We start from the raw sequence: 24,450 nt of genomic DNA, 5'->3' as shown, positions 1-24,450 counted from the left end.
CCACACACATACACACACACATATACACATCCCCACACACAGACAGACACGCAGACACATCCCCACACACAGACAGGGATCCAAGTGGAACCACAAACAATCAAAAGCGTGAGCACGGTGCCCACCACACCTTGGCATCCCCAGAACCTCTCTACCAGCTGGGGAGGGTCCTAGGGGTGATGCCCAGGGCAGATCCCGGGGGCTGATGTCTCCGGGCAGGGATGTGGGGGCTGACGCTCCCGGGCAAGGATCCGGGGGGATGCTGGGGGCGTCCTCGGGGAAGGGAGAGGCGGCGGCGCGGGGCGGGCGGCGGGCGGAGCGCCCGCGGGTGGCGGAGCCGGTACCGCCCCCGGCGCGGACACCGGGGCGGGGCGGGCCGGGAGCGCCCGGTGCCGGCGGCGGAGCTGGGGGGGGGACACGGGACCAGGGGCTCCGTCCCCGCCCGAGCGCGGCCCCGCTGCGCGGAGGATGAGCTGCGGCCAGCACAAGGACATGGAAGGTACCGGGGACGGGCAGGGTGGGCTCAGGTGCACGGCGGGATGCGCCTCCCCCAGCCCCAAACCTTCCTGAGGGGCTGCTCCCTCCATCCTGGGCATCTGCCCAGGCGCTTCAGCACTCCTGGTGCTTCTCTGTCCATCCCGGTGGTCTGTCCTTCATCCCTTCCCGACGCTGACACCTCCATCCCGGGGGTCTCCTCGCCCTCCACCCCCGGTACTTCTCTGTCCAACCTGGGGTTCTGTCCTTCATCCCTCCCGGCTGCTGTTCCCTCCATCACCCCCTGGCACAGTCCCCTCCAGCCCGGGGGTTTGCCCACCCTCCATCACCCCCAGTGCTGGCCCCTCGATCCCGGGGATCTGCCCTCCACCCCCTCCCCATTCCTGCCACTCCATGCCCCACCTATTCTTGCTCCCTCTAACCGGGGGGCTGCCCCTCCTCATCCTCCCCTGCTGCCCTCAACACCCCGGGGAGAGTCCATTCCCATCCCCTGGCCCAGCGTTATGGGGTACCAGGGAAATGGGCTGGGAAACGCGGCTGGAGCAAGAGGGTGCAGGTGTGAGGGCAGGGCAGGGCAGGGCTGGGGGGGCTGGAGCAGGGTAGGAGCCATGGGAAGGGGCTGGAACGTGGTGCCAAGGTGGAAGGGCACTCACTGCAGGCAGGGGGGTCCCTGCCTGTGGCTCCTAATCCTGCTTCCTGCCAGGAGACCCTGCTCAGAGCCACCCTCCAAGGTCCTGTCTGCTGCCCTCATCCCAACCCTACAGCGATCTCCCCTCCTGGAGCTCTTGGGGACCTCCTGGCAGTGCCTATGGGGGGCTCCGGGGTACAGACACCTCCAAAGAGATGCACAGTGCCCCCAAAGGCTGTGCCCCAGGGCTCCTGTCACAGGGCTGCCTGTCCCTCCATGCAGGAGCACCCATGTGCAGCACCCATGTGCAGCACCCATGCATGGAGAGCATGCAGAGGGCATTTGCCTTCTGGGAGGCTGTGTGGTAGGGCTGGAGGGACCAGGGCAGCACCAGGCTTGTGGCTCATGCAGATGTCACCAAGGGCAAGATGAGTCCCTGGCAAGGCTGCTCCATCAGTGCAGGGGAGTCCTCATCCTCGCAGTCCCCAGAGGGCTCTCTGGAGGAGCACCGAGGGGGCAGCCGGCTCCCTGCGAGCCCTCCCGCGGCCGTGGGCAGCCCTCTCGCCCCACTGGGTGCTGAATGCCTCCTCCCTGCCAGCCACCAGGAGCCAGGCAAACCAACAAAGGGATTTTGTTCCTTGCAAAGCTTGTGCCAAGCTTCTCCCAGGGCCTGCTGTTAATCCCAGGAAGCCTGCCTGACCCCGGGGAGCCTGCCTGACCCCAGGGAGCCTGCCTGACCCCGGGGAGCCTGCCTGACCCCGGGGAGCCTGGCTGTCCCCCACAGCAGCTGGCTGTCCCCAGAGAGAGGACAGGGCTGCAGGACACACGTGTGTGTGACAGGCACAGGGCTGCCCCCGAGGCCGTGCTGGGAAATGGTGGCAGAGGATGGAGCTGGATGTGAGCAGTGTGCTGCCTGTCCCGGTGCTGGGGTCCACTCTCCTTGACCTGCCTGCTGCCACTTCCCCTGGGACAGGTCCTGGACACTGAGCAAGGCTGGCAGCACCTGTGGGAAGCCAGCTCAAAGCCACTTTGCTGGAGTCACTCAGCCTCTGCCCAGCCTGGGACCAGCCTGGGGATGCCTTTGCTGGCACGTGCTGCCATGTCCTGCCTCAAGGTCCCCATCCCTGGGAGATTTCCCACCCCTGTCCCCCATCAGAGGCTGCTGCAGCTCCGAGCCTCTCCAGCACTCACATTCCACCAGTGTCTGGAGAAGGAAAAGGAGCAAGGTGGGGGAGCTGTGTCTGTCCCTGCTGCTGCTGCAGACCCTGTCCCAGTGCCTGGGGCAGGTGGCTGCTGGCCTGGCTGAGGTGACCCAGCCCCTGGCTTCCCCCTCCACCTATCCTCTGCAGCTGAGAGGGTCCCCAGATGGATTCAAGAGCCACCATGAAAAAGTGAGGTGGTGGTGACCGCCCAGGCCATGAGCAAGCAGTGGGGTGTCCGTCCCTTGGGGCTGCCAGATGATGTCCAGGGGCCATGGACCACCAGTGGTGACCCAGAGAGGTGGAGCCAAGTCTGGCTCAGCCACCCTGGAGGCTTCTGCAAAGTCTACCCAGACCCCAAGCAGGGCCATAACCATGGGAGCTTAGGCAGGAGCAGGAGCAGACCATGCTGAGCCCCCTGCCCAGGCTGGGTGCTCACCACCTCACTCCCTCTCTCCTCTTCCTCCTACACCCCAGGCCCCCCAAACCACCGGTGCCCCCGGTGCTGCCACGCTGTGCCTGCCACAGCTCCAGGCACTCCCATGCCTGGTGAGTCTGCTGTCACCCCCAGCAGCCCCCCAGGCTTCCCATCCCTCCCTCCCTCCCTCCCTCCCTCCGTCCCAGTGCCAGCTGGCTCTGCCATGGGATTAGACGGGAGCACGGGAGGAAAACACGGAGCATCTCTCCGGATCAAACGCCCACAGGGCAGTGGGGAGGGGGTGTAAGTCTCTCCCCTCCCCTTGGATGAAGCCGTCTGGGGGCTGCCCAGCGCTGGGGCTGGGACGAGCCTGGAGCCACCACTGCTTGTCGGCAGGAGGGAGGTGATGGGCGGGGGGGGGAGTCAGTCAGGTGTGGACGAGGTATGAGGGGAGGCAGGGATGGAGCTGAGCTGGTGACAGCCGGTGGCGCCGAGCGCTCGCTCGTCCCTCCTCCCGCCGAGATGCAGCAGGGCCGACCGTCCCTCTGCTGCGTCTCCGCCATCCGCAGCTCGCAAGGACCCCCCGAGCCAGGTGAGCCATGGCCAGAGGGGGCTGTAGGGCATGGCCTGGGGGCGGCCGGGCCGGGGGGGCTGGGGGGAGATGCTGCGTGTGCAGCCCTGTCCGGGCTGGGCAGAGAAGGGGCTGGAGGTGGTTGGGTGCTCGTGGTGGTGTGTGGCTGCTCCTGTGGAAGGAGAGAAGCGGCTGCAGGGGAGGCCACCTCCGTGTCCCTGCCTGGAGACAGCCCAGGGGTTGCCCTGCTGAGGGCTTTCCCTGTCTCCATCTTTCCCTTGCCCCAGAATGCTCCCATATGCCCTGGCTCAGCACCCCCTGCCCTCATCCTGCTTGAGTGCCTCTGGGTGAGAGGAAAGTTGGGACCCGAGGAGTGGGTTTGGGGAGCAGGAGGAGCTGCTGGAGGAGCTGCCAAGGTTTGCTGCTGGAGGAGCTGCTGGGGCTGTGGGCTGCAGGGCAGCAGCTGCCCTGCCCGCGACGGGAAGGCTGCCGCCGGCATTCCCGGCCCTGCCTTTCTCCTCCTCTTGCTTTCCCTTGTCGTTCCCCCCCTCTCCCATCTCCCATCTGCTCTCTCTCCATCTCTCTCGCCGCCAGCGGGGTTTGCTGGGGGAGTGAGGATGCCCACGTCCTGCTCCTGGTGGCAGATGCTCTGTAGCCCCTGTGGGTGCAGGGTCTGATGGTGGCCAGAGCCCCATTCCCCAGTCTCCCTGCAGCAAGCCCTGGGGAAGCCCTGGCACAGCTGAAGGACACAGCGCTGGCACCAGCCCCTCTGGCCATGCCAGGTTCATATCTGCCCCCAGCAGAACAGCTTTCAGCTCAGGGGCAGCTCAGCACTACCACAGCAGGGCTGGGTGCTCAAAGGGCTGGGGGCAGGAGAGCTGGAGGCACCTTGGGCATCCTTGGCCGAGGGTACCTGCGGTGTCTGAGGCTGTAGGAAGCCATTGGAGACATCCCCATCACCCAGGACAGGTGCAGAGACCCTGCCTGCCAGCCCAGCCTCTCCTCAACACCAAACCTCTCCATGGATCTCCCTGCAGCCTTTGGCCAGGTCCCCTGCCTCAGTTTCCCCAAATCACTGCTTGTTGCTGGCTGTGTTTAGGGTCTGGATAGCCTGGGACAGGTGGACACACTGACAACCATTTCCTGCTCCATTTCCACTTCCTTTGGCCAGCTGGTCTCCTCTTACATGAAGATGAGCACAGGCTGGAGAGGTCTCTGCGTCTCCTCTCTTTTCAACCCCTGGCCTATGGAAGCAAGCTCTGGGGAGCTGCCAGAGCCCTTCCACTCTCCCAGGGGGAGATCTCCTCTGGCTGCTACTGTGCCTTCAGCACTTGTTCCTGGCTTGCCCAGCTTGTGGTGCTCCCTACTTGCCCAACTTGCTGTGGTGGGAGCAGGGCAGCTGGGGGATGCTCTGCAGGTCAGGGCTGCTCGTGTCCAGGCACCTGGCTTCCACCCAGCACAGATGAGAGTAGGAGCCCCTAACACCCCTGTGTCCTCCTCCCACAGCAGCCAGCTCCCTTCATCCCCCACTCAAAGGACAGCTCTGCATCACCACTGCAACCTGTGTACCCCAGCTCACTAAGAGACAAGGAGTGAGGGACAAGCCCCACTCCCCAGTGGGTGAGTGGCTCTCCGTGGGTCATGGCTGAAGGGCTGCCCCATGCCTGGTCAGCAGCTTGTGAGTCTGTGGGGCAGCAGCTGTCCCCAGGCAGCTGTGTCCCCTTCTCCCCTGGGATGCTCAGGGCGAGGTTTGTCTGCTCCCCAGCCCTCGGTGGTGGCTACTTAGTGCCAGACTGGTCACTGGTCCATTGGTAGGTCACTGGTTGGACTCGATGGTCTTAGAGGTCTTTTCCAACCCAAACAATTCTGTGACTCTATGGAGAGTTCTCCTTCCTTCTGCCCCCCTCCTGTCCTCTCCCCCAGCAGGGCCATGGTGCCAAGCAGGGCTTTGTTGTCTGGCAGGGAAGAGCAGCTGCAGGTCCCCAACGTCTGCTCAGCAGGCAGGCGTCACAACAAGGCCTGCTGCTGAGGGGCTTCTGTGGGCAAACATCTTGGCAGTGCCTGCCAGCTCCCAGCACCAGCTGGCAGCTCCCTGGATTTCCTCCCTGGCAGTGGGAAGGGATGGTGGGAGAGGGGAGATCATGGGAGCAGGGGGTACAGCTGAGCTTAGCAGACCCCATGGGGCCAGCAAGACATTTTTGGGTGCCCAGGAGTGAGGTGGAAGGTCACCATGGCCAGCTCCCACCCTCACCCAGGTGGGGTTTGGTCTCTTCTTGCATGGAACAAGTGACAGGATGAAAGGAAATGGCCTTAGATTGCACCAGAGGAGCTTTAGGTTGGAGATGAGGAAGAATTTCTTTGCTGCAGGAGTGGTCAGGGCCTGGCAGAGGCTGCCCAGGGGGGTGGTGGAGTCCCCATCCCTGGAGGGGCTCCAGAAATGTGTGGCCATGGCACTTGGGGCCAGGGTTTGGTGGCCGTGGTGGTGATGGGTTGAGAGTTGGACTGGGTGATCTTGGAGGTCTTTTCCAACCCAAACAACTTCATGGCTCCATGATTCCCTGATTCCCTGATCCTATGATCCTATGGTTCCCTGATCCTGTGATTCCATGGTTCCATGGTTCCCTGATTCCCTGATTCCCTGATCCTGTGATTCCATGGTTCCATGGTTCCATGATTCCCTGATTCCCTGATCCTATGATCCTATGGTTCCCTGATCCTGTGATTCCCTGATCCTGTGATTCCCTGATCCTGTGATCCCATGATTCCATAGTTCCATGGTTCCCTGATCCCATGGTTCCATGGTTCCACAGCTCCCTGCTGCTACGATCCCATGGTTGGTTCCGTGGCTCCAGGCCTCTGCCCCCTGGCTCTGTGCTTCCACCCCTCCTGCCTCCAGGCTGCCACACCTGGCTGTTTCTCTGGTCCCCTCCGCAGCCGCCGCGCACCTCAGCTTCTGCCGCAGCCTGCTGGAGCACACCGTGTCCGCCGAGAACCTCAGCTACCGGCTGCAGAGGAACCCTGGCAGCAGCCGCACCTGGCACGATGGCCGCAGCCAGCGGGCAGACAGCGGCAGGACCGTCAAGCTGCTGCGGCAGCCGGGCACCGAGGGCTCCCAGGTACCCTCTGGGCACCGCCACGCCTCCCTCCAGACCCTGCCCCAGGGCCGTGAGGGGATGGAGTGTGCACAGAGAAGGGCAACAGAGGTGGGGAAGGGTCTGGAGAGCGGGGCTGGGGAGGAGCAGCTGAGGGAGCTGGGGGTGCTCAGCCTGGGGAAGAGGAGGCTGAGGGAGACCTCCTTGCTCTCTGCAGCTCCCTGAGAGGAGGTTGGAGTGAGGTGGGAGTTGAGCTCTGCTAAAGCTGGGATCAGTTGATGGAAGGAGAGGAAATGGCCTGAAATTGTGCCAGAGGAGGCTTAGGGTGGAGATGAGGAAGGATTTCTTTGCTGCAGGAGTGGTCAGGGCCTGGCAGAGGCTGCCCTGGGAGGTGGTGCAGTCCCCATCCCTGGAGAGGTTCAAGAACCCTGTGGCCATGGCCCTTGGGGCCAGGGTTTGGTGGCCATGGTGGGGTTGGGCTGCTGGTTGGACTGGGGGAGCTCAGAGGTCTTTTCCAACCCAAACAATTCTGTGCTTCTATCCAAAGATTCCCTGCAGGAGCTCCTCTCCTTTCCCTGCAGGCTCACACTGTCAGACCCCATGGTGTTGGAAGCCCTCCTGATTATTGGGCATTTAATTATGGTAATCTATACAAAAATATCATCACTTAATGATTCTCATCAGGCTGAGGGCTGTGCTGAGCTCTCTGCATCACCTCCCCTCCACACCTCGAGCTGGGACTTGATGCAGTCCTGCAGGGAATGCACCAGACCCAAATTCCTTAGAATGCCTGGAAATCCCTGAGTGTGGAATGGCTCTCAGGCAGCCTTGGGAGGATGGTGATGAGGCTGTGGGCTGAAGGTTTCCAGCCATTTGCCTCTTCCCCTACCTCTTCACAGCCAGCAGAAGGAAAAATCTTCCCAGTGAGCAGCTCCTGGTGATTCCTAATCCCTTCAGCATGCCCTGGGATCAGCATTGGGAGGCAGCAGCAGAAAGGGAATAGGGGAAATGGGACTGCCCATCTTCCAGCCTCCATCAAGAGCTTTTCCACCCTGAGGGCCAGGCTGGCTGTGCTGCTTGTGCTGCTTGTGCTGCTTGTGCTGCTTGGGCTCCCTCCATGAAAGGGAACAAGGTCAGGTAGAGCCCTAGCACCACAGGACCAGCAGCTGTGGTGTCCCCCTCCTGGTGTCACTGTCCAAACAGACCCCCCAGGCATCCCACTGCCTCCTTCCCTCTTACACCTCTGTGACAAGCATGGGGACAGAGCTGCTGCACATGCTGCCTGCACATGCTGCCTGCACATGCTGCCTGCAGAGGGGAACGTTGCCAGCCCCTCTCCAGGTGCCAGGCACATTCACCGTGGCCCTGCCTCATTTCCATGCCCCCCAGAGAGATTGGGGCAGGACAAAAGCTTTCATTTTGCCATAAGCAAGGAAAAATGCCCAGGAGAAGGGAGCTGAATATCTCCCAGGGGATGGCTCCCACCTCTCAGCTCTCCCCAGCCACCTCCTGCCTCCCTTCAGGAGCAGCCCCGAGCTCTGCTCTCCTCACCGCTGCTGCTGGCCCTTCACGGCTGAGAGTTCATCAGAGAGACAGCAGAGCTCAGCAGCCTGGAAAACCAGCCCTGGATTCCTGACACCTCCCCTGCCCACCCACAGACCTCCCAGGGGCTGCACACCCCGTGCTGGGGGGGCACAAGATGCACCCCAAGCCAGCAGCATGGAGAGGGCTTAAGGATGCTGGAGCAGGGCCAGAGGAGGCAATGAAGATGATCAGAGGGCTGAGAACCTCTCCTGTGGGGCAGGCTGAGGGAGTTGGGGTTGTTCATCCTAGAGGGGAGAAGGCTCTGGGGAGACCTTAGAGCATCTTCCAGTACCTGAAGGGCTCCAGGAGAGCTGGGGAGAGACTTTTGACAAGGGCTGGGAGTGACAGGAGGGGAGGGAATGGATTGAAGCTTGAGGAGGGCAGATTGAGACTGGAGCTGAGGAAGAAATTCTTGGCAGTGAGGGTGGGGAGACTCTGGCACAAGCTGCCCAGGGAGGCTGTGGCTGCCTCCTCCTTGGAGATGTTCAGGGCCAGGCTGGATGAGGCCCTGAGCAACCTGTGCTGGTGAGAGGTGTCCCTGCCCATGGCAGGGGGGGCTGGAACTGGTCCCTGCCAACCCAAAGCATTCTGTGAGTCTATGATGAGATGGGTGCCCAAAGCAGGGCTGGGGCTGATAGTGATCTGCATGCAGGCATGAGCTTGCTGAGGGGACCTGCAGGCTGTTCCTCACCCCTTCCCCTGTGCCTGGCACAGCTGCTTGGATAATGGCTGTGGGAAGCTCGTGGGAAGCAGGCAGGAAGCTCATGGGAAGCAAGCAGGAAGCTCATGGGAAGCAGGCAGGAAGCTCATGGGAAGCAGGCAGGAAGCTCATGGGAAGCAGGCAGGAAGCTCATGGGAAGCAGGCTGTTATTTCCCCTGGCCCCTCCACTTCTCATCATCACTCCTTAGTGAATCCAGAGTAAATTGCCTCCTCCTCTTTCTCCTCCTCCTCCCCATGGCACACTCCCTGCAAGCTCAGCCGAGTGTGAAGGAGCTGAGCAAGCAGCCAGGGCTGTGTCTGTGGGGAGCAAAGTGCTGTTAGAGGTCCCCCTGCAAGGTGGAGGTTTGGGTTGGTTTGGTTTGGTTTGGTTTGGGTTGGGTTGGGTTGGGTTGGGTTGGGTTGGGTTGGGTTGGGTTGGGTTGCTTGGGAAACCACTTTTTGTCTGTTGTCTGTCACATTTTCCACCTGCCTTTGAGGTGGACTCCTGGGTTATTCATTTACAAGCTCTCCACTTTGCTCTCTTCCCTCTTGCTTGTGTGGCCCCAGGCAAGCCTTAGAATCCCAGAACCAGCCAGGCTGCAAAGCCCTCTGAGATCCTCAGGCCCAACCTTCCACCCAACACCTCCATGACCTCCAGACCACGTCCCAAAGTGCCAAAGCCACTCAGCTCTTAAAGCTTCCTTTGCTCCTTTACTCCTTTCCTTTGCTCAAAGTCCCTTCCCAAGCCCAAGTGGTGCCATGGGAGCAGCAGCAGCTCCTGCCAGGGTGGCCAGGGCTGGCCAGGCTCTGCAGGGTCAGTGGTGCCCAGCACAGGGCTGGAGGAGACATCCCAGAGCCTGCTGCCCTCCTGTGCCCCTCTCTGGCATCTCCCAGGGACATGCCATCAGTCTCAGCAACCACAGGATGTCTGGAGCCCCTGCCACACTAATTATCTCCCTCCTCTATTAGTCATGCTTAATTAGCCAGTGTTCACACATGGAGGTCAGCACTGGCACACCACAGCCCAAGTGCTTCTGACCTGTTTCCCGTGGCACTGTGGCAGCTGCTGCCTCTGCCATGCCCCTGCCGTGTCCCGGGCAGGGATGCTTCCCAATCCTGCTCCTGGGCACCAGCTGCCTGCTGGCTTTGCACTGGGTCCTGGTGCCCACCCAGGGCTTTGCTGCTTCCATCCCCACTGCCAGCTGCCAGCAACTGCCCTTCCCTGCCTGGTGAAGGAGGGACCCTGGGGACCTCCAGAACGTCTCCCAGGCTTATGTGATGCTCTTTAGGCTGGGGGATGTGTAGGGTAGGTGGCCTGAGGCTCTTGCCTGCAGCAGGTTTGTGAGCTCCTGGGTGTGGGGTCTACAGTGCAGGACCTCCACCTTGGCCTCCTGCCCCCCACTCCTCCCACCTCCCTCATGAGCTCCAGGACATTTTCCTCCTCATATGCTTGAACCTCACTAACCCCTTCCCCTCCTGCCCCCCACAGGGCCGTACCTACGAGCACTACGGCATCTACCACACCAGCCCCACGCTGGGCAGCCTGGCCAAGCCAGTGGTGCTCTGGACCCAGCAGGATGTGTGCAAATGGCTGAAGAAGCACTGCCCACACAACTATCTCATCTACGTCGAGGCGTTCTCCCACCACGCCATCACCGGTAGGGGCAGCTCCCTGCTTCCTGCCCAGGACAATCCCCATCCCCATCCCTGCCTCCTGCCCAGGACATTCCCCATCCCCATCCCTGCCTCCTGCCCAGGACAATCCCCATCCCCATCCCTGCCTCCTGCCCAGGACATTCCCCATCTTCATCCCTGCTTCCTGCCCAGGACAATCCCCATCCCCATCCCTGCCTCCTGCCCAGGACAATCCCCATCCCCATCCCTGCCTCCTGCCCAGGACAATCCCCATCCCCATCCCTGCCTCCTGCCCAGGACATTCCCCATCCCCATCCCTGCTTCCTGCCCAGGACAATCCCCATCCCCATCCCCGCCTCCTGCCCAGGACAATCCCCATCCCCATCCCTGCCTCCTGCCCAGGACAATCCCCATCCCCATCCCTGCCTCCTGCCCAGGACAATCCCCATCCCTATCCCTGCCTCCTGCCCAGGACAATCCCCATCCCTATCCCTGCTTCCTGCCCAGAACTCATCCCCAACCCTGCTTCCTGCCCAGAACTCATCCCCATCCCTGCCTCCTGCCCAGGACTCATCCCCACCAACACCTGCTCCTGGGAAAGAGCTGTTGGGAGGTTCAGGAAGCAGACCTGGTCCCCACTCCATTTCAGGCAGCCCAGAGAGCTGGGAGCTGCCCCTCCCTGGCACCATTGCAGGTCAGGTTGGTTGTGGCTCTGAGCAGCCTGCTCTGGCTGGGGCTGTCCCTGCTGGGAGGTGGACTGGGTGACCTTTAAAGGTCCCAATCCAAACCAGTGTGGGAGTCTCTGATTCTGTGCTTTCTCCCCATGGGTGATGCAGCAGGGTGAGAGCTTGCCAGGCATCAGGATGCCCACCCAGGCTGGGCAGGAAGCATCTGTCCCTGGCAGGAGCTCCTGGGCAGCCTGGAGATGCTTAAAAATGAGCATAAATTGCCCCAGGCAGGTTGTGGTTTGTATGCTGGGGAAGAGCCTTCTCCTCCCCTGGATTACCATAATCACTTCAGAGCTTTCTGAATACTGAAAATGTTTGCACTAGAGAGAAGTTCTCAGCCCAGCTGGAGCCCAAGCTCCAAACATCTAAATCCAGCTCTGAGTCCAAGGTCTGAATCCAACTCTTCCAGCCAAGTCCTTGGAGGAGGTTTACCTCTAGGACCTGCTGCTGCATTTCTATCCCTTGAGGACAGCGGTGCTGACCTCTCCTCCTCCTCCTCCATCTGCAGGGCCAGGAGAAAGCAGCAGGGAAGGGAGAGCTCTGGAGGTGCCCGGGAGGGATGTGAAACCCTAATGCAAGAGCTCAGTGGGCCCTTGGTGGGGAAACAAAAGCAGCATTAGCAGATGTGCTCTGGGAAAGAGGACAAAAGCTGCTTGCAAACCCTTCTCTGCTCGCCCCGGGCTGGAGCAGAGCTCATCAGGGACAGCGGCGGCAGCGCTAATGTGTTCTGATGGGCTCCCCCCGCCCCATCCCCCCAGGACCACCAGCCCGGTGTGGGGATCCTGCACTCAGAAAGCATCTCCTGATGTGGAGCTGGAGAGCAGAATGGAATGCTCTGGCCTGCAGGGCTGGCTTATGTGATTGCTGGTGCCAGCACCTGTCCCAGGGCTGCAGATGCCAAGCTGGGCACCTCGGTGCCCTCCCAAGCAGGGTCACCTGCGAGGCTGCTCCAGCCCCGGGGGCCCAGGTGCTGGGAGAGCATCTGAGGATGCTGCAGCAGCTTTGGTCTCTGCTGTACACAGAGGATGCATCTAGCAAGGGGGCAAGAGGATGATCAGAGGACTGGCAGCCCTGCCCCGTGAGGAAAGGCTGAGCCAGCTGGGGGGGTTCAGCCTGCAGAAGGCTCCAGGGAGACCTTCTCACCATGGAGCAGTACATGAGGGGTGGCTGCCAAGACAGAGAATCCCTTTTCCCAAGGTGCCCCCTGGAAAAGACAAGGTGTCCCCTGGAAAAGATGGGGACAAGTTACTGCTGGGGAGATCCTGATGGGAACCCAGAACAAGTTGTGCACCATGAGGGTAGTGGAACACTGCAGCAGGTTGCCCAGGGAGGGAGCAGCCTCATGGCTGGAGCTGTGCAAGGTGAGGTTGGAGAAGGCTGTGAGCAAGCTGCTGCAGGGGAGGATGTCCCTGCTGAGGGCAGGGGTTGGGCTGGGTGAGCTTTGGAGGTCCCTTCCAGCCCAACCCACTCTGTGATTCTATGACTCTGTGAAAAGGTTTCCCCAGAGGCTGGAATCACCTCCCAGGGGAGGCGCTGGGCTTGGCAGGGCGAGGGCCAGCTCAGTTCAACCACGCTGTGACCTGGCAAGGTTGGAGCAGAGGATGCTTGGGGTCCCTTCCAAGCTGGCATTCTGCCCTGCTGTGATCCTTGCCCCTGCCTGCCGGGCCGGGCTGCTGCTGAGCTGGTGCCGTGCTTGCAGGCCGGGCGCTGCTGCGGCTGAACGGGGAGAAGCTGCAGCGCATGGGCATCGCGCACGAGGCGCAGCGCCAGGAGGTCCTGCAGCAGGTCCTGCAGCTCCAGGTGCGCGAGGAGGTCCGAAACCTGCAGCTGCTCAGCCAAGGTAGGGCTGGAGGGAGCCCGAGCAGGGCTGGAGGGAGCCTGAGCAGGGCTGGAGGGAGCCCGAGCAGGCCTGGAGGGAGCCTGAGCAGGGCTGGAGGGAGCCCGAGCAGGCCTGGAGGGAGCCTGAGCAGGCCTGGAGGGAGCCCGAGCAGGGCTGGAGGGAGCCCGAGCAGGGCGAGAGGCCAAAAAGCCTCAGGAAGGCTGTGGCCATCTTGCGGTCACCTGGACGCGGAGAGCGGCGGCTGGGGGCGCTGCTGAGGCACTCGCCTGGCGGCACGGGCGCAGGTGAAGCCCACGCCGTGGGTGAGTGGGGTGGGGAGCAGGGGCCGGGGGGCACAGGGCTGGGCTGTGCTGCACAGGTTGTGCTGCACAGGTTGTGCTGCGTTGGGTTGGGCTGCGACGTGTGGGGACAGGCTGCGGGGCACAGGGCTGGATCCTGGTGCACAGCTCACGGGGCACAGGGCACAGGCTGTGGGGCACAGGGCTGGATCCTGGTGCACAGCTCACGGGGCACGGGGCACAGGCTGTGGGGCACAGGGCTGGATCCTGGTGCACAGCTCACGGGGCACGGGGCACAGGCTGTAGGGCACAGGGCTGGATCCTGGTGCACAGCTCACGGTGCATGGGGCACAGGCTGTGGGGCACAGGGCTGGATCCTGGTGCACAGCTCACGGTGCATGGGGCACAGGCTGTGGGGCACAGAGCTGGATCCTGGTGCACAGCTCACGGGGCACGGGGCACAGGCTGTAGGGCACAGGGCTGGATCCTGGTGCACAGCTCACGGTGCACGGGGCACAGGCTGTGGTGCACAGAGCTGGATCCTGGTGCACAGCTCACGGTGCATGGGGCACAGGCTGTGGGGCACAGGGCTGGATCCTGGTGCACGGGGCACAGGCTGTGGGGCACAGAGCTGGATCCTGGTGCACAGCTCACGGTGCACGGGGCACAGGCTGTGGGGCACAGGGCTGGATCCTGGTGCACAGCTCACGGTGCATGGGGCACAGGCTGTGGGGCACAGGGCTGGATCCTGGTGCACGGGGCACAGGCTGTGGGGCACAGAGCTGGATCCTGGTGCACAGCTCACGGTGCACGGGGCACAGGCTGTGGGGCACAGGGCTGGATCCTGGTGCACAGCTCACGGTGCATGGGGCACAGGCTGTGGGGCACAGGGCTGGATCCTGGTGCACAGCTCACGGTGCATGGGGCACAGGCTGTGGGGCACAGGGCTGGATCCTGGTGCACGGGGCACAGGCTGCGGGGCACAGGCTGTGGGGCACAGGGCCAGGTCTGGGGGCACAGGTTTGGGGGCACAGGGCCAGGTCCGTCAGAGGCGGTGCTGCACGGAAGGGACAGGATTGCCTGGGGCTGGCAGCAGGTGAGCTGGAAGTGCCACCCTGCTCATTCCTTCCTCTCCCACCTTGTTCCAGCTTCTTTTGGAAATGTCTCCTAGCTGATCCATCTGTTTGGCAGATTGCACCAACACTGTGAACCGAGCACCTCTGGGCTGGGCTGTGCACCGCTGACGCCAGACCTGGACCGCGCTTGGGATCCGACGAGAAAGCTTCCCGGCCCTGCCAGGGCTCCTCTCCCTCCCCTCCTCTCTCTTTCTTCTCTACAAACACATTTCTGGGCAGAGATGGGAGGTTTCCCCCAGCAGATGTGGCTCTTGGCTGGAGGCAAACCAGCCACACAGCCACGGGGACAGACAAACCTTTGCCCACCGGAGCCTGAGGGCTCACGGAAAGAGATGGGGAAAAGGAGAAGGCAGCAGGGCTCAGCACCATGGACACCGAGCGTGGCTCTCCCTGGGACAGCTGGCAGGACACGAAGCCCTATGCACACGGCTGACATCCCAGCAGCCAGCAGCCCATGCTCACACCTTGGAGCTTATTTAGGGAGCTTCAGTTGTGTCTTCAGCCTGGGCTGTCTCCCAGCGTCCTAGGTGGCAACTCTGCCAGGAGCACGACTTGAGCAGCCCCCCAGAAGAGAGGAGCGTGGCCCAGCACTCTGCTGGGTGAGTTGAGAAGGAAGCTGAGTCACTGGAGCTGGAAAACCCAGGAGCAAAGGCAGCCTGGAGGGTGCTGTGGACCGGAGGAAGCTGTGCCAGGAGCTTGTCCTTCATCTGTCCTCGTTTGCAGGCAGACGAGGCGCTGATGCGGGGCTGGGTGGGAGCAGGCAGGGATGCTGCTGGGTGCTGCCTGGGGTGAGGGGGGGCTCTTGAATGCCAGGTTCCACCTGCCCTTGGTGCCTGGTTGTGCTCCATCCCACATCCCCTGTGTTCTCACCAGCTCTTTGCAGGGCTCTGCTCCTCTGGGCATTTACAGCTGCTCATCCCAAACTCCTGCCCCAGGGCTGGGATGGTGACACTGAGCCCAGGCACCACCCTGGTGACCAAGTTCAGCATTAAGGGGGAAGCAAACACCCCCATCCAGAGCCACAGGCTGCTCATAAGGGCAGGAGGAACAGCCAAGGATTTAGGGATGGGATGGATGCTGTCACCTCCCACTGTTCCCTCTCCGGTGGTGAGGGCAGGACTGAGAGGGGTCCCAAAATGACAGCACCCCAAAGGCCCCAGGGCATTGGAGCTGGCAGGGGTGTGGAGGCAGGTCAGGGTGCCCCCCCCAGCTGGGCATCCACCAGGCACTGCCCTGCTCCTCTGCTGGGAATAAACCAAGAGACTGTTATTTTAACTCACTGCTCTGCTGACTCTTCCCACACCTGAGCCTGGGCCATGGGTTCCATCCCTCCAGCCCTGCCCAGGGGTACTCAGGAGATGTCTCAGCCCTAAATTCCCTGGGACAAGCACCTCCATGGGGGACAGGAGTCTGGATTGTGGGAATAGGCCTCAGCCTGGGGGGAAGAGTGGGGCAGTATTCAAATCCACCCCAGCTCCACAGAACCACTGAGAGTTGAGCATTTGGGGTTTCACTGGGCACAGTCCCCAGCTCCAAGAGCCCACTGCACCCAGAGCTGTTGTGACAGCACAAGGGGTGAAGGTTTGAACTAAAAGAGGGAGATTCAGACTGGAGAGAGGAAGAAATTGGGTGGTGAGACCCTCCCCCAGGCTGCCCACAGAGCTGGGAGCTGCCCCTCCCTGCCACCACTGCAGCTCAGGTTGTTTGGGGCTGTGAGCAACCTGCGCTGGTTGGGGATGTCCCTGGGGGCTGCAGGGGGTTGGACTGGGTGAGCTTGAAAGGTCTCTTCCAACCCAAAGCACTCCGGGATTCCCCCAGCACGGTGCTGTCCTGGTGCTGTGTGCCGGGGGCAGCAGGATGAGGGCCGCGGGGTGCCGGGGGGGCAGGCAGCATCCCCCGAGGCGGCGGAGGGCTGCCGAGTGCCAGGCTGCGGTGAGGAGCATCGTTAGAGGGAGATGCTGAGCTGCTCTCCAGAGCCTCGGAGCAAAGGCTCCTCCGGGCTCAGCCGGTGCTTTAGCTTGAAATGCAGACAGGGTGCAGGAAGTGCTGCTGGGGGTGCCCCTGAGCCCCTGCAGAGGCAGAGTTCCCACCCCCTCCCCAGGATCCTGCTCCAAAGCCCAGCTGCCCCTCGCTGCGCTCCCGAGGCTGTGCTTGGCCACAGGACCCCGTGTGCCATGCCCACCCCTGCCAGGCTCTGCTCGAGCTCCCTGCAGTTCCTCATCTGCACAGAAGAAAGCAGGAACCCCACCAGCATGCCCAGCCAGAGCCCCAAAACGTGGCCCCATTGGGGGTGCCCCTGAGACCCACCTGTGGCCGGATGGGGCTGGGGCAGCTGGGTGAAATGATGCCCAGGGGCAGGCAGCAGAATGAGTCCTGCCCCACCCAGGGCCCTGCCGGGGTCTGTGCCAGCTGCATCCCAGCAGGGATGGGGATGAGAGTGAAGCATCCTTCCAGGCTGCCTCTGCACCACTTCCCTGACTCTGGTGCCACCACCTGGGGAGCACCCAGAGCCAGACTCTGCCCCGGGCAGCAGGGAACTCATCCTGAGCAGCTCTGGGCACGGAGGGAAATCCCTCTGCATGATGGCCCTGAGGGAGAATTGCCTTCTCCCTGGGCCCCTGTGTGAGCACCTGGGCTGCTGGGTGCTGCAGAGAGATGGACACTGGGGCTGTGCTCGGCTCCAGGAGGCAGCAGGGTCACTCCTCAGCTTTTGCTGGGCAAGGACAACCTCTTTTCTTCATCTAGCACTCACCTGCCCGAGGCAGTCCAGGCACTGCCCCCTGACAAGGAGCAGCAGACACTGACAGACAGCTGAAGCAGGCAGAGGTTCATGCAATACTCACCCCAGACAGCAATTACAGCACAGCACCCAGCAGGAGCCCATCCCATGCAGAAGGCAGGAGGAAGTGGGCACAGCACCAGGGAGAAGGCACAGCAGCAGCAGCTGTCAGGGAGCTTGGAGTTTGGGCACCTCTCAGAAGGTTTGCTGCTCCTGGGCATTTTCTTCTAAGTTATTATTATTCAGTTAGCAGGGAAGAAAATACACCAAAGGCAGCAGAAGCCACCTGGAGCATCTCCTTGTCTGCCCACTGCCTGGGGCTGCTCAAGGCCTTGAGCAAGCTGGGCTGGGGGGAGGTGTCCCTGCCCGTGGCAGGGGCTTGGAGCTGGATGAGCTTTAAGGTCCCTTCCAACCCAAACCTTTCCATGACTCCAAGAAAAGAAAGCCTGAAGAGCAAGAGACTGAGAGGAGACTTCGTTGCCCTCCACAGCTCCCTGGGAGAAGGCTGGAGTGGGGTGGGGGTTAGGCTCTTCTCCCTGGTGCCAGGTGACAGAAGGAGAGGAAATGGCCTGAAACTGTGCCAGGGGAGGCTCAGGATGGAGATGAGGAACAATTTCTTTGCTGCAAGAGCGGTCAGGGCCTGGCCCAGGCTGCCCAGGGAGGTGGTGGAGTCCCCACCCCTGGAGGTGCTCAGGAAACCTGTGGCCATGGCCCTTGGAGGGAGGGTTTGGTGGCCATGGGGGGTTGGGCTGCTGGTTGGACTCAGTGCTGTTTGAGGTTTTTTCCAACCAAAGGCTCCTGTGGGGCAGTGACAAATGCAGCAGTGCCTGCAGAGGGGCAGGCAGGCTGCAGAGCCCAGCAAGGTTTGCAAGCAGATAAAAAAGCAGCAACACATTGCCTGCCTGAGCTGTGTGAGCAATTAGTGAGCCTGGCTGGGTGATGCAGACACCTCCAGCTCTGAAATGCTGCTGATTGCATCTCTGAGTCAGGAAATGATCCCTGCTCCCCCAGCACTGACATCCACGCTGGGCTGGGAACCCAGCCCCTGCCTGCCCTGCCTGCAAGGGTGTGAGGAGATGAGCTGCTGAGCAGGGAGGGATGGCAGAGTCTGCCATGGGCTCTGCTGCACTGACACCATCCTGACCCTGAGCACTGGTCCCCAGTCTCAAGCTGATTAGAACCATGGAATCACAGAATCATTCTGGTTGAAAGAGACCTTTAGGGTCACTGAGTCGAGCTCTAAGCCCAGCACTGCCAGGGCACCACTGAACCGTGGCCCTCAGCACCACATCTCCGCAGCTTTGAAACTTCTGTAGGGATGAGGACTCCGCCACTGCCCTGGGCAGCCTGGGCCAGGGTTTGACAACCCTTCTGAGGAAGCAATTGTGGCTCATGTCCAACCTAAACCTCTCCTGAAGGAGCTTGAGGCCACTTCTTCTTGTTCTGTCTCTCATTCCTTGGGATCAGAGCCCAAGCCCCCGCTGGCTGCAGCCTCCTCTCAGGGAGCTGCAGAGAGCAAGGAGGTCTCTGCTCAGCCTCCTTTGCTCCAGGCTGAGCACCCCCAGCTCCCTCAGCTGCTCCTCCCCAGCCCTGTCCTCCAGACCCTTCCCCAGCTTCCCTGCCCTTCTCTGGTCATGCTCCAGCCTCTCAATGTCCTTCTCAGAGTGGGGTGGCCAACAACTGGACCCAGGAGTTGGGATGTGGCCTCACTGCTGCTCAGTAAAGGGAGTCGATCCCTGCCCTGCTCCTGCTGGCCACACTACTGCTAATCCAATCCAGGATGCTGGTAGCCTTCTTGGCCACCTGGACAAGCAGCCTGTCCTCCCATCAGGTGTCCTGAGAGGAGTACAAGCCCTTGAACCTTCACCTTCTTGGTGCTTTCAGGCAGCTGCTCACACATGTTTTAGCCCTGGAGCCCTGCAGGCACCCAAACACGAGGCAGCACGGTGGCAGGCAGGAAAAAACCAGGCAAATCAGCTGCATGTGCCACAGGTCAGGGCCACATGAACCCTGTGAGGGTGAGGGTGGTGGGAGGCACAGCAGGCTGGTGGGGCTGGATGGGGGCTGGTATGAATCTGAGCATCCAGGACGGAGTGGAGCTGGGGACACAACAAACCAACTGCTCCTGGGATGCTCCAGCAGCCACATCCCAGCAGTGGCAAAGCTCTGGCTGCCCTATCCTGCACCCCTGGCCCTCATCTTGGCTGCCTGCTGCTGGAGGAGGAGAGGAGGCTTGGGGCCAGGGGGAGCTGCCACAGGGCTGCCCGCAGCAGGCTCCAGCCCCGGCGCGTCCTCGCTGCGCCCAGGGCTCATCAGCCTTGATTCATTGCTAATGACCTGGTGAGCAGAGCTGGGCTGGATCAGGTGGCACTCGGGGTGAGATGGATAATGTAATTAAGATTCCCTCAAAGGCCCCCTCTTCCTCACCTTGTTAATTAAGCTGCTGTAGGGCCCTCCATGCAGAATGCATAATGAGAGCTGCTGGGGAGGAGCTGCTTGGCAGCTTGAGGTGGTGCTGGGGGAGACTCAGCCCTGAGCTGGGGGAGGCTCTGCCCTGAGCTCATATTCTGGCAACTCTTTGGGGGTTTGGTTCCCTCAAAGCAGCCAGCAGCTGATGCCTGCTGAGAAACCACCACATCCTTTGCTCCACAAACACATCTGGGCCGTGCAGGGCAGCGTGTGCAGGGACAGGGCAGAGCGTGCAGGGACAGGGCAGAGCGTGCAGGGACAGGGCAGCGTGTGCAGGGACAGGGCAGAGCGTGCAGGGACAGGGCAGAGCGTGCAGGGACAGGGCAGAGCGTGCAGGGACAGGGCAGAGTGTGCAGGGGCAGGGCAGAGCGTGCAGGGACAGGGCAGAGTGTGCAGGGGCAGGGCAGAGCGTGCAGGGACAGGGCAGAGTGTGCAGGGACAGGGCAGAGTGTGCAGGGACAGGGCAGAGCGTGCAGGGACAGGGCAGAGCGTGCAGGGACAGGGCAGAGCGTGCAGGGACAGGACAGCATGTGCAGGGACAGGGCAGAGTGTGCAGGGACAGGGCAGAGCGTGCAGGGACAGGGCAGAGTGTGCAGGGACAGGGCAGAGCGTGCAGGGACAGGGCAGAGCGTGCAGGGACAGGGCAGAGCGTGCAGGGACAGGGCAGAGCGTGCAGGGACAGGGCAGAGTGTGCAGGGACAGGGCAGAGTGCAGGGACAGGGCAGCGTGTGCAGGGACAGGGCAGAGTGCAGGGACAGGGCAGAGTGTGCAGGGACAGGGCAGAGCGTGCAGGGACAGGACAGCATGTGCAGGGACAGGGCAGAGTGTGCAGGGACAGGGCAGAGCGTGCAGGGACAGGGCAGAGCGTGCAGGGACAGGGCAGAGCGTGCAGGGACAGGGCAGCGTGTGCAGGGACAGGGCAGAGTGTGCAGGGACAGGGCAGAGCGTGCAGGGACAGGGCAGAGTGTGCAGGGACAGGGCAGAGCGTGCAGGGACAGGGCAGAGCGTGCAGGGACAGGGCAGAGCGTGCAGGGACAGGGCAGCGTGTGCAGGGACAGGGCAGAGTGTGCAGGGACAGGGCAGAGCGTGCAGGGACAGGGCAGAGTGTGCAGGGACAGGGCAGAGCGTGCAGGGACAGGGCAGAGCGTGCAGGGACAGGGCAGCATGTGCAGGGACAGGGCAGAGCGTGCAGGGACAGGGCAGAGCGTGCAGGGACAGGGCAGCGTGTGCAGGGACAGGGCAGCGTGTGCAGGGACAGGGCAGAGTGTGCAGGGACAGGGCAGCATGCAGGGACAGGGCAGAGCGTGCAGGGACAGGGCAGAGCGTGCAGGGACAGGGCAGCGTGTGCAGGGACAGGGCAGAGTGTGCAGGGACAGGGCAGCATGCAGGGACAGGGCAGAGCGTGCAGGGACAGGGCAGCGTGTGCAGGGACAGGGCAGCGTGTGCAGGGACAGGGCAGAGTGTGCAGGGACAGGGCAGAGCGTGCAGGGACAGGGCAGCATGCAGGGACAGGGCAGAGCGTGCAGGGACAGGGCAGAGTGTGCAGGGACAGGGCAGCGTGTGCAGGGACAGGGCAGAGCGTGCAGGGACAGGGCAGAGTGCAGATCACAGAATCACTTTGCTTGGGGAAGACCTTTAAGGTCATTGAGTCCAACTGCTCTCTAATTCTACCAGGCTGGTCCTGAGCCATATTCCTCAGCACCACTTCTCCACAGCTTTGAAACCCCTCCAGGGATGGGGATTCAACCACCTGCCTGGACAGCCTGTTCCAGTGGCTGAGAACCTTTCCAGTGAAGTTTCTTCTCATGCTCAAGCTAAACCTCCCCTGGCACAGCCTGAGGCTGTTTCCTCTTATCCTGTCACTTGTTCCTTGAGAGAAGAGACCAAGCCCCAGCTGGCTCCAGACTCCTCTCAGGGAGCTGTAGAGAGCCAGCAGCTCTCCCCTCAGCCTCCTTTGCTCCAGGCTGAACCCCAGCTCCCTCAGCTGCTCCTCCCCAGCTCTGTTCTGTAGACCCTTCCCCAGTTTTCTTTCCTTCTCTGGACCTTCTGCAGCCTCCCAATGTCCTTCTTGGAGTGAGGAGCCCAACACTGCACCCAGGATTGGAGCTGTGGCCTCACCAGTGCCCAGTACAGGGAGACAATCCCTGCCCTGCTCCTGCTGGCCACACCACTGCTGATCCAGGCCAGGATGCTGGTGGCCCTCTTGGACACCTGAGCACAGCCTGGCTCACCTTCAGATGTCTGTGCACCCACACTCCCAGTTCTTTCTCTACTAAGCAGCTTTCCAGCCACTCTGACCCAAGGGGGCTGCTGTATGGGGCTGCTGTGGCTGCTTGTGGTTGTTGAGACCAAGGCTCATCCCTGCCCAGCACAGGCTGTGCACCATGGGGAGCAGCACATGGCTTGCTGAAAGCCAGGAGCAGCCCCAGGGCCTCAAGCAGCAGCTCTCAAGGCTGTGTGGACAGGAGGCTGCTGCTCCTCTCCCCGTGGCCCAGGCACGTTTGGTTGCTAGGACTCTGATGGTGACAATGAGTAGGGGTGAGAGCTCCCTGGATTAGAAACCATCAGAGCAGGGATGATTGCTTCATTGCAGAGGGTTTCCACCTATATTACCTCTGTCATTTTGGGGTCCCCATCCTTAGCTCCTGGATGTCTGCTGGGAGCCCCCCTGGAGCCAACCACCCTCCCTGATCCAGCGTGCTGTGGAGATGGGGAGAGCACAGGGAGGGCACAGGGAGGGCATGGGTGCAGAGCTGCTGGGTCATCACTGGGACTTGATGGTCTTAGAGGTCTTTTCCAACCAAAGCTCTATGACTCTGCAGCCACACAGCCTCATCACCAAGCCTGTGGTCCCCTAGTCCTGCCCAACACCCCTCCAGCACCCTGCTGCCCTCCTGGATGCTGTGGGTGTCCCAAGGACCGAGCCCCCCTCAGCCTGGGGCTGCCCCCCACACCAGTACCACCCTGCACATACTGAACAGCAGGCTCAGGGCTGCTGGCAGCTTGGCTTTTCTCTGCAGCAGGAGCATTTCCCCTTCCCTCTCTGCAGCCATTTTTGCTCTCTCACCATATCTAAAATTAAATCTCTTTGGATTTTCTCTCTCTCTCTTCTTTCCTCCCCTTCCCTCTGCCTCTATTTGCTGAGTGTGTTCAAGCACAGGGAGGGGGAAAAATAAGACTAATAAAAAAATAATCAATCCGTGGGGATAATTGATGGCTCACCCAGCCAGCAGGAGCTCCAGTTTCCAATCAGAGGCCCCAGCCTGTGGGAGGAGGGCTGGGGCTGCTCCGGATGCTGCTTTGCAAGCCAGCAGCACTTCTCTCTTTGTTCTGGGCTGGCTCAGCCCCGCTCCTGCCGCACCAGCCGCTGCACGCTGCGAGAGGGAGCACCCAGCAGCTCCCGCGGCCCCTCTCCCCCCTCTGCCCCCGGGACAAGAGGGATGGAGTGGCTTTGTAGGCTCCAGACCCAGCTGTGATCCTGAGATAAAGCCCTGGCAGAGGTGGAAGTGCTGCACCCCCGGGGAATCAGAGTGGTTTGGCTTGGAAGAGACCTTTGAGATCAAGTCTGACCAAGGGCCCCCTCCTTCAAACACCCCCCCAGGAAAACAGCACAGGGAGTCTGTGAACCTGTCCAGGCAGCTGGAGCACACACATGGATGCCACCAGAGAAATCTGTGAGCAACAGACAGCTCTGTTGCCCCAAAGCACAGCCCAGGTGTAGGTCCCTGCCCAGCACCCACCCCGGATCTGGACACGGTGGGAGCTCTGCTCCACACCAGCACAGGAGGCTGGAGGAGTGGTGTTGGGATGGCAGGAAGGACAGCAGCAGCTCGCTGCACCCATGGCCTGGCCATGGTCACTCTGATGGCAGCAGCAGGTGCTTCAGGAAGGGTCCCCAGGAGAATATGGAGCTTGGTCTGTGCCACGTTGGGGGCAGCAGATGTGGCCCCTCGGTAGCACTTGGCTGTCCTCCCTGAGCAGAGAGGAGCAGCAGGGCAAGGGAAGGCACACATGTGCTTGCCCCAGAGGACAAGGGCTTCCCCCCTCCCCTCCTCCTGAGGTCAGCACCAGTTTGATTCACACACCCAGTCCCTTGGACTGCTTCATCCCCCGACATCGAGCACCTCTCCAGCATTTTCCCACCGCCATGAGAAGGGTGGGAACAGTGTCCCAGGGGCCAGAGCACTGAGGAGTCACTGCTCACCACACATGGCCCTGGCCCTGCCATGGCATCGTGCTGCAAGGCCCAGCTCTAATCCCAGCCCTGCAGTGAAGAAGCCACAACCCTCCTGCTGCCCTCCCAGCACGGCTCTGCCGCACCGGTACAGCCCCGCACGTGAAGCAAAGCTCTCCTCAGCATCTGCTCTACATTTGCTGTTCTTTTCAAGTCCATTCCTTGGCCCCTTCCCCTCAGCTCAGCAGGGCCTGAAAATAGCAGCTGTGCTTGCTGATAAATTGCATTACCCCAGAGTTTCTGTGCCTTAACCAGCCCAGCACCGGCTGCTCTCCAAGCTCTGTGTGGGCCCTGGGTGGCCAAGGCTGCCCAGAACCTCCCTGCTCACCTTCCCCCTGCTCCCCAAGATGCTTTGAAGTGCAGAACAGGAACGTGGTGGCACTTCTGCCACGCACACGTGCCCATCAGGATGCTGAAGGGACAAGTGCCTGGCACCATTTGCAGCCTTTTATTCTCACCTGGGGAGGAAGAACTCCCTGCAGCAGAGCGGGGAAGGGCCTGGCAGCGCTGGTGGACAAGTTCACCATGAGGCAGCAATGTGCCCTCATGGCCAAGGGCAGTGGTCTGCTGGGGTGCATGAAGTCTGGCCAGCAAATCAAGGCAGGCTGTCTTCCCCCTCCACTCTGTCCTACTGAGGCCACATGTGGAGTACTGGGCCCAGCTC

At 61.8% G+C, this 24,450-nt stretch overlaps 1 protein-coding gene across 3 annotated transcripts; it reads left to right on the top strand.

Moving 5' to 3' along the window:
* Nucleotides 1-415: 415 nt before the first annotated feature.
* Nucleotides 416-15,560, top strand: SAMD10 (sterile alpha motif domain containing 10). 3 transcript variants are annotated; one of them, XM_068150338.1, is made up of 5 exons: nucleotides 416-499; nucleotides 6,246-6,427; nucleotides 10,177-10,345; nucleotides 12,750-12,890; nucleotides 14,360-15,560. In XM_068150338.1, exons 1-5 carry the CDS (start codon nucleotides 469-471, stop codon nucleotides 14,410-14,412), a joined length of 576 nt encoding a protein of 191 aa, XP_068006439.1. In that variant the 5' UTR covers nucleotides 416-468; the 3' UTR covers nucleotides 14,413-15,560. The 3 variants fall into 3 exon arrangements, with proteins under 3 accessions (XP_068006439.1, XP_068006436.1, XP_068006437.1); XM_068150335.1 differs by lacking the exon at nucleotides 416-499 and adding an exon at nucleotides 3,202-3,332; XM_068150336.1 differs by lacking the exon at nucleotides 416-499 and adding an exon at nucleotides 3,202-3,332 and having other exon boundaries at nucleotides 14,317-15,560.
* Nucleotides 15,561-24,450: the final 8,890 nt, after the last annotated feature.

This window comes from Melanerpes formicivorus, unplaced genomic scaffold (assembly GCF_026170545.1).
Source record: "Melanerpes formicivorus ecotype bairdi unplaced genomic scaffold, bMelFor1.0.p_v2 SCAF_19, whole genome shotgun sequence".
Classification (NCBI taxonomy): Eukaryota; Metazoa; Chordata; class Aves; order Piciformes; family Picidae; genus Melanerpes; species Melanerpes formicivorus.
This window is presented reverse-complemented; position numbering and strand designations above follow the sequence as displayed.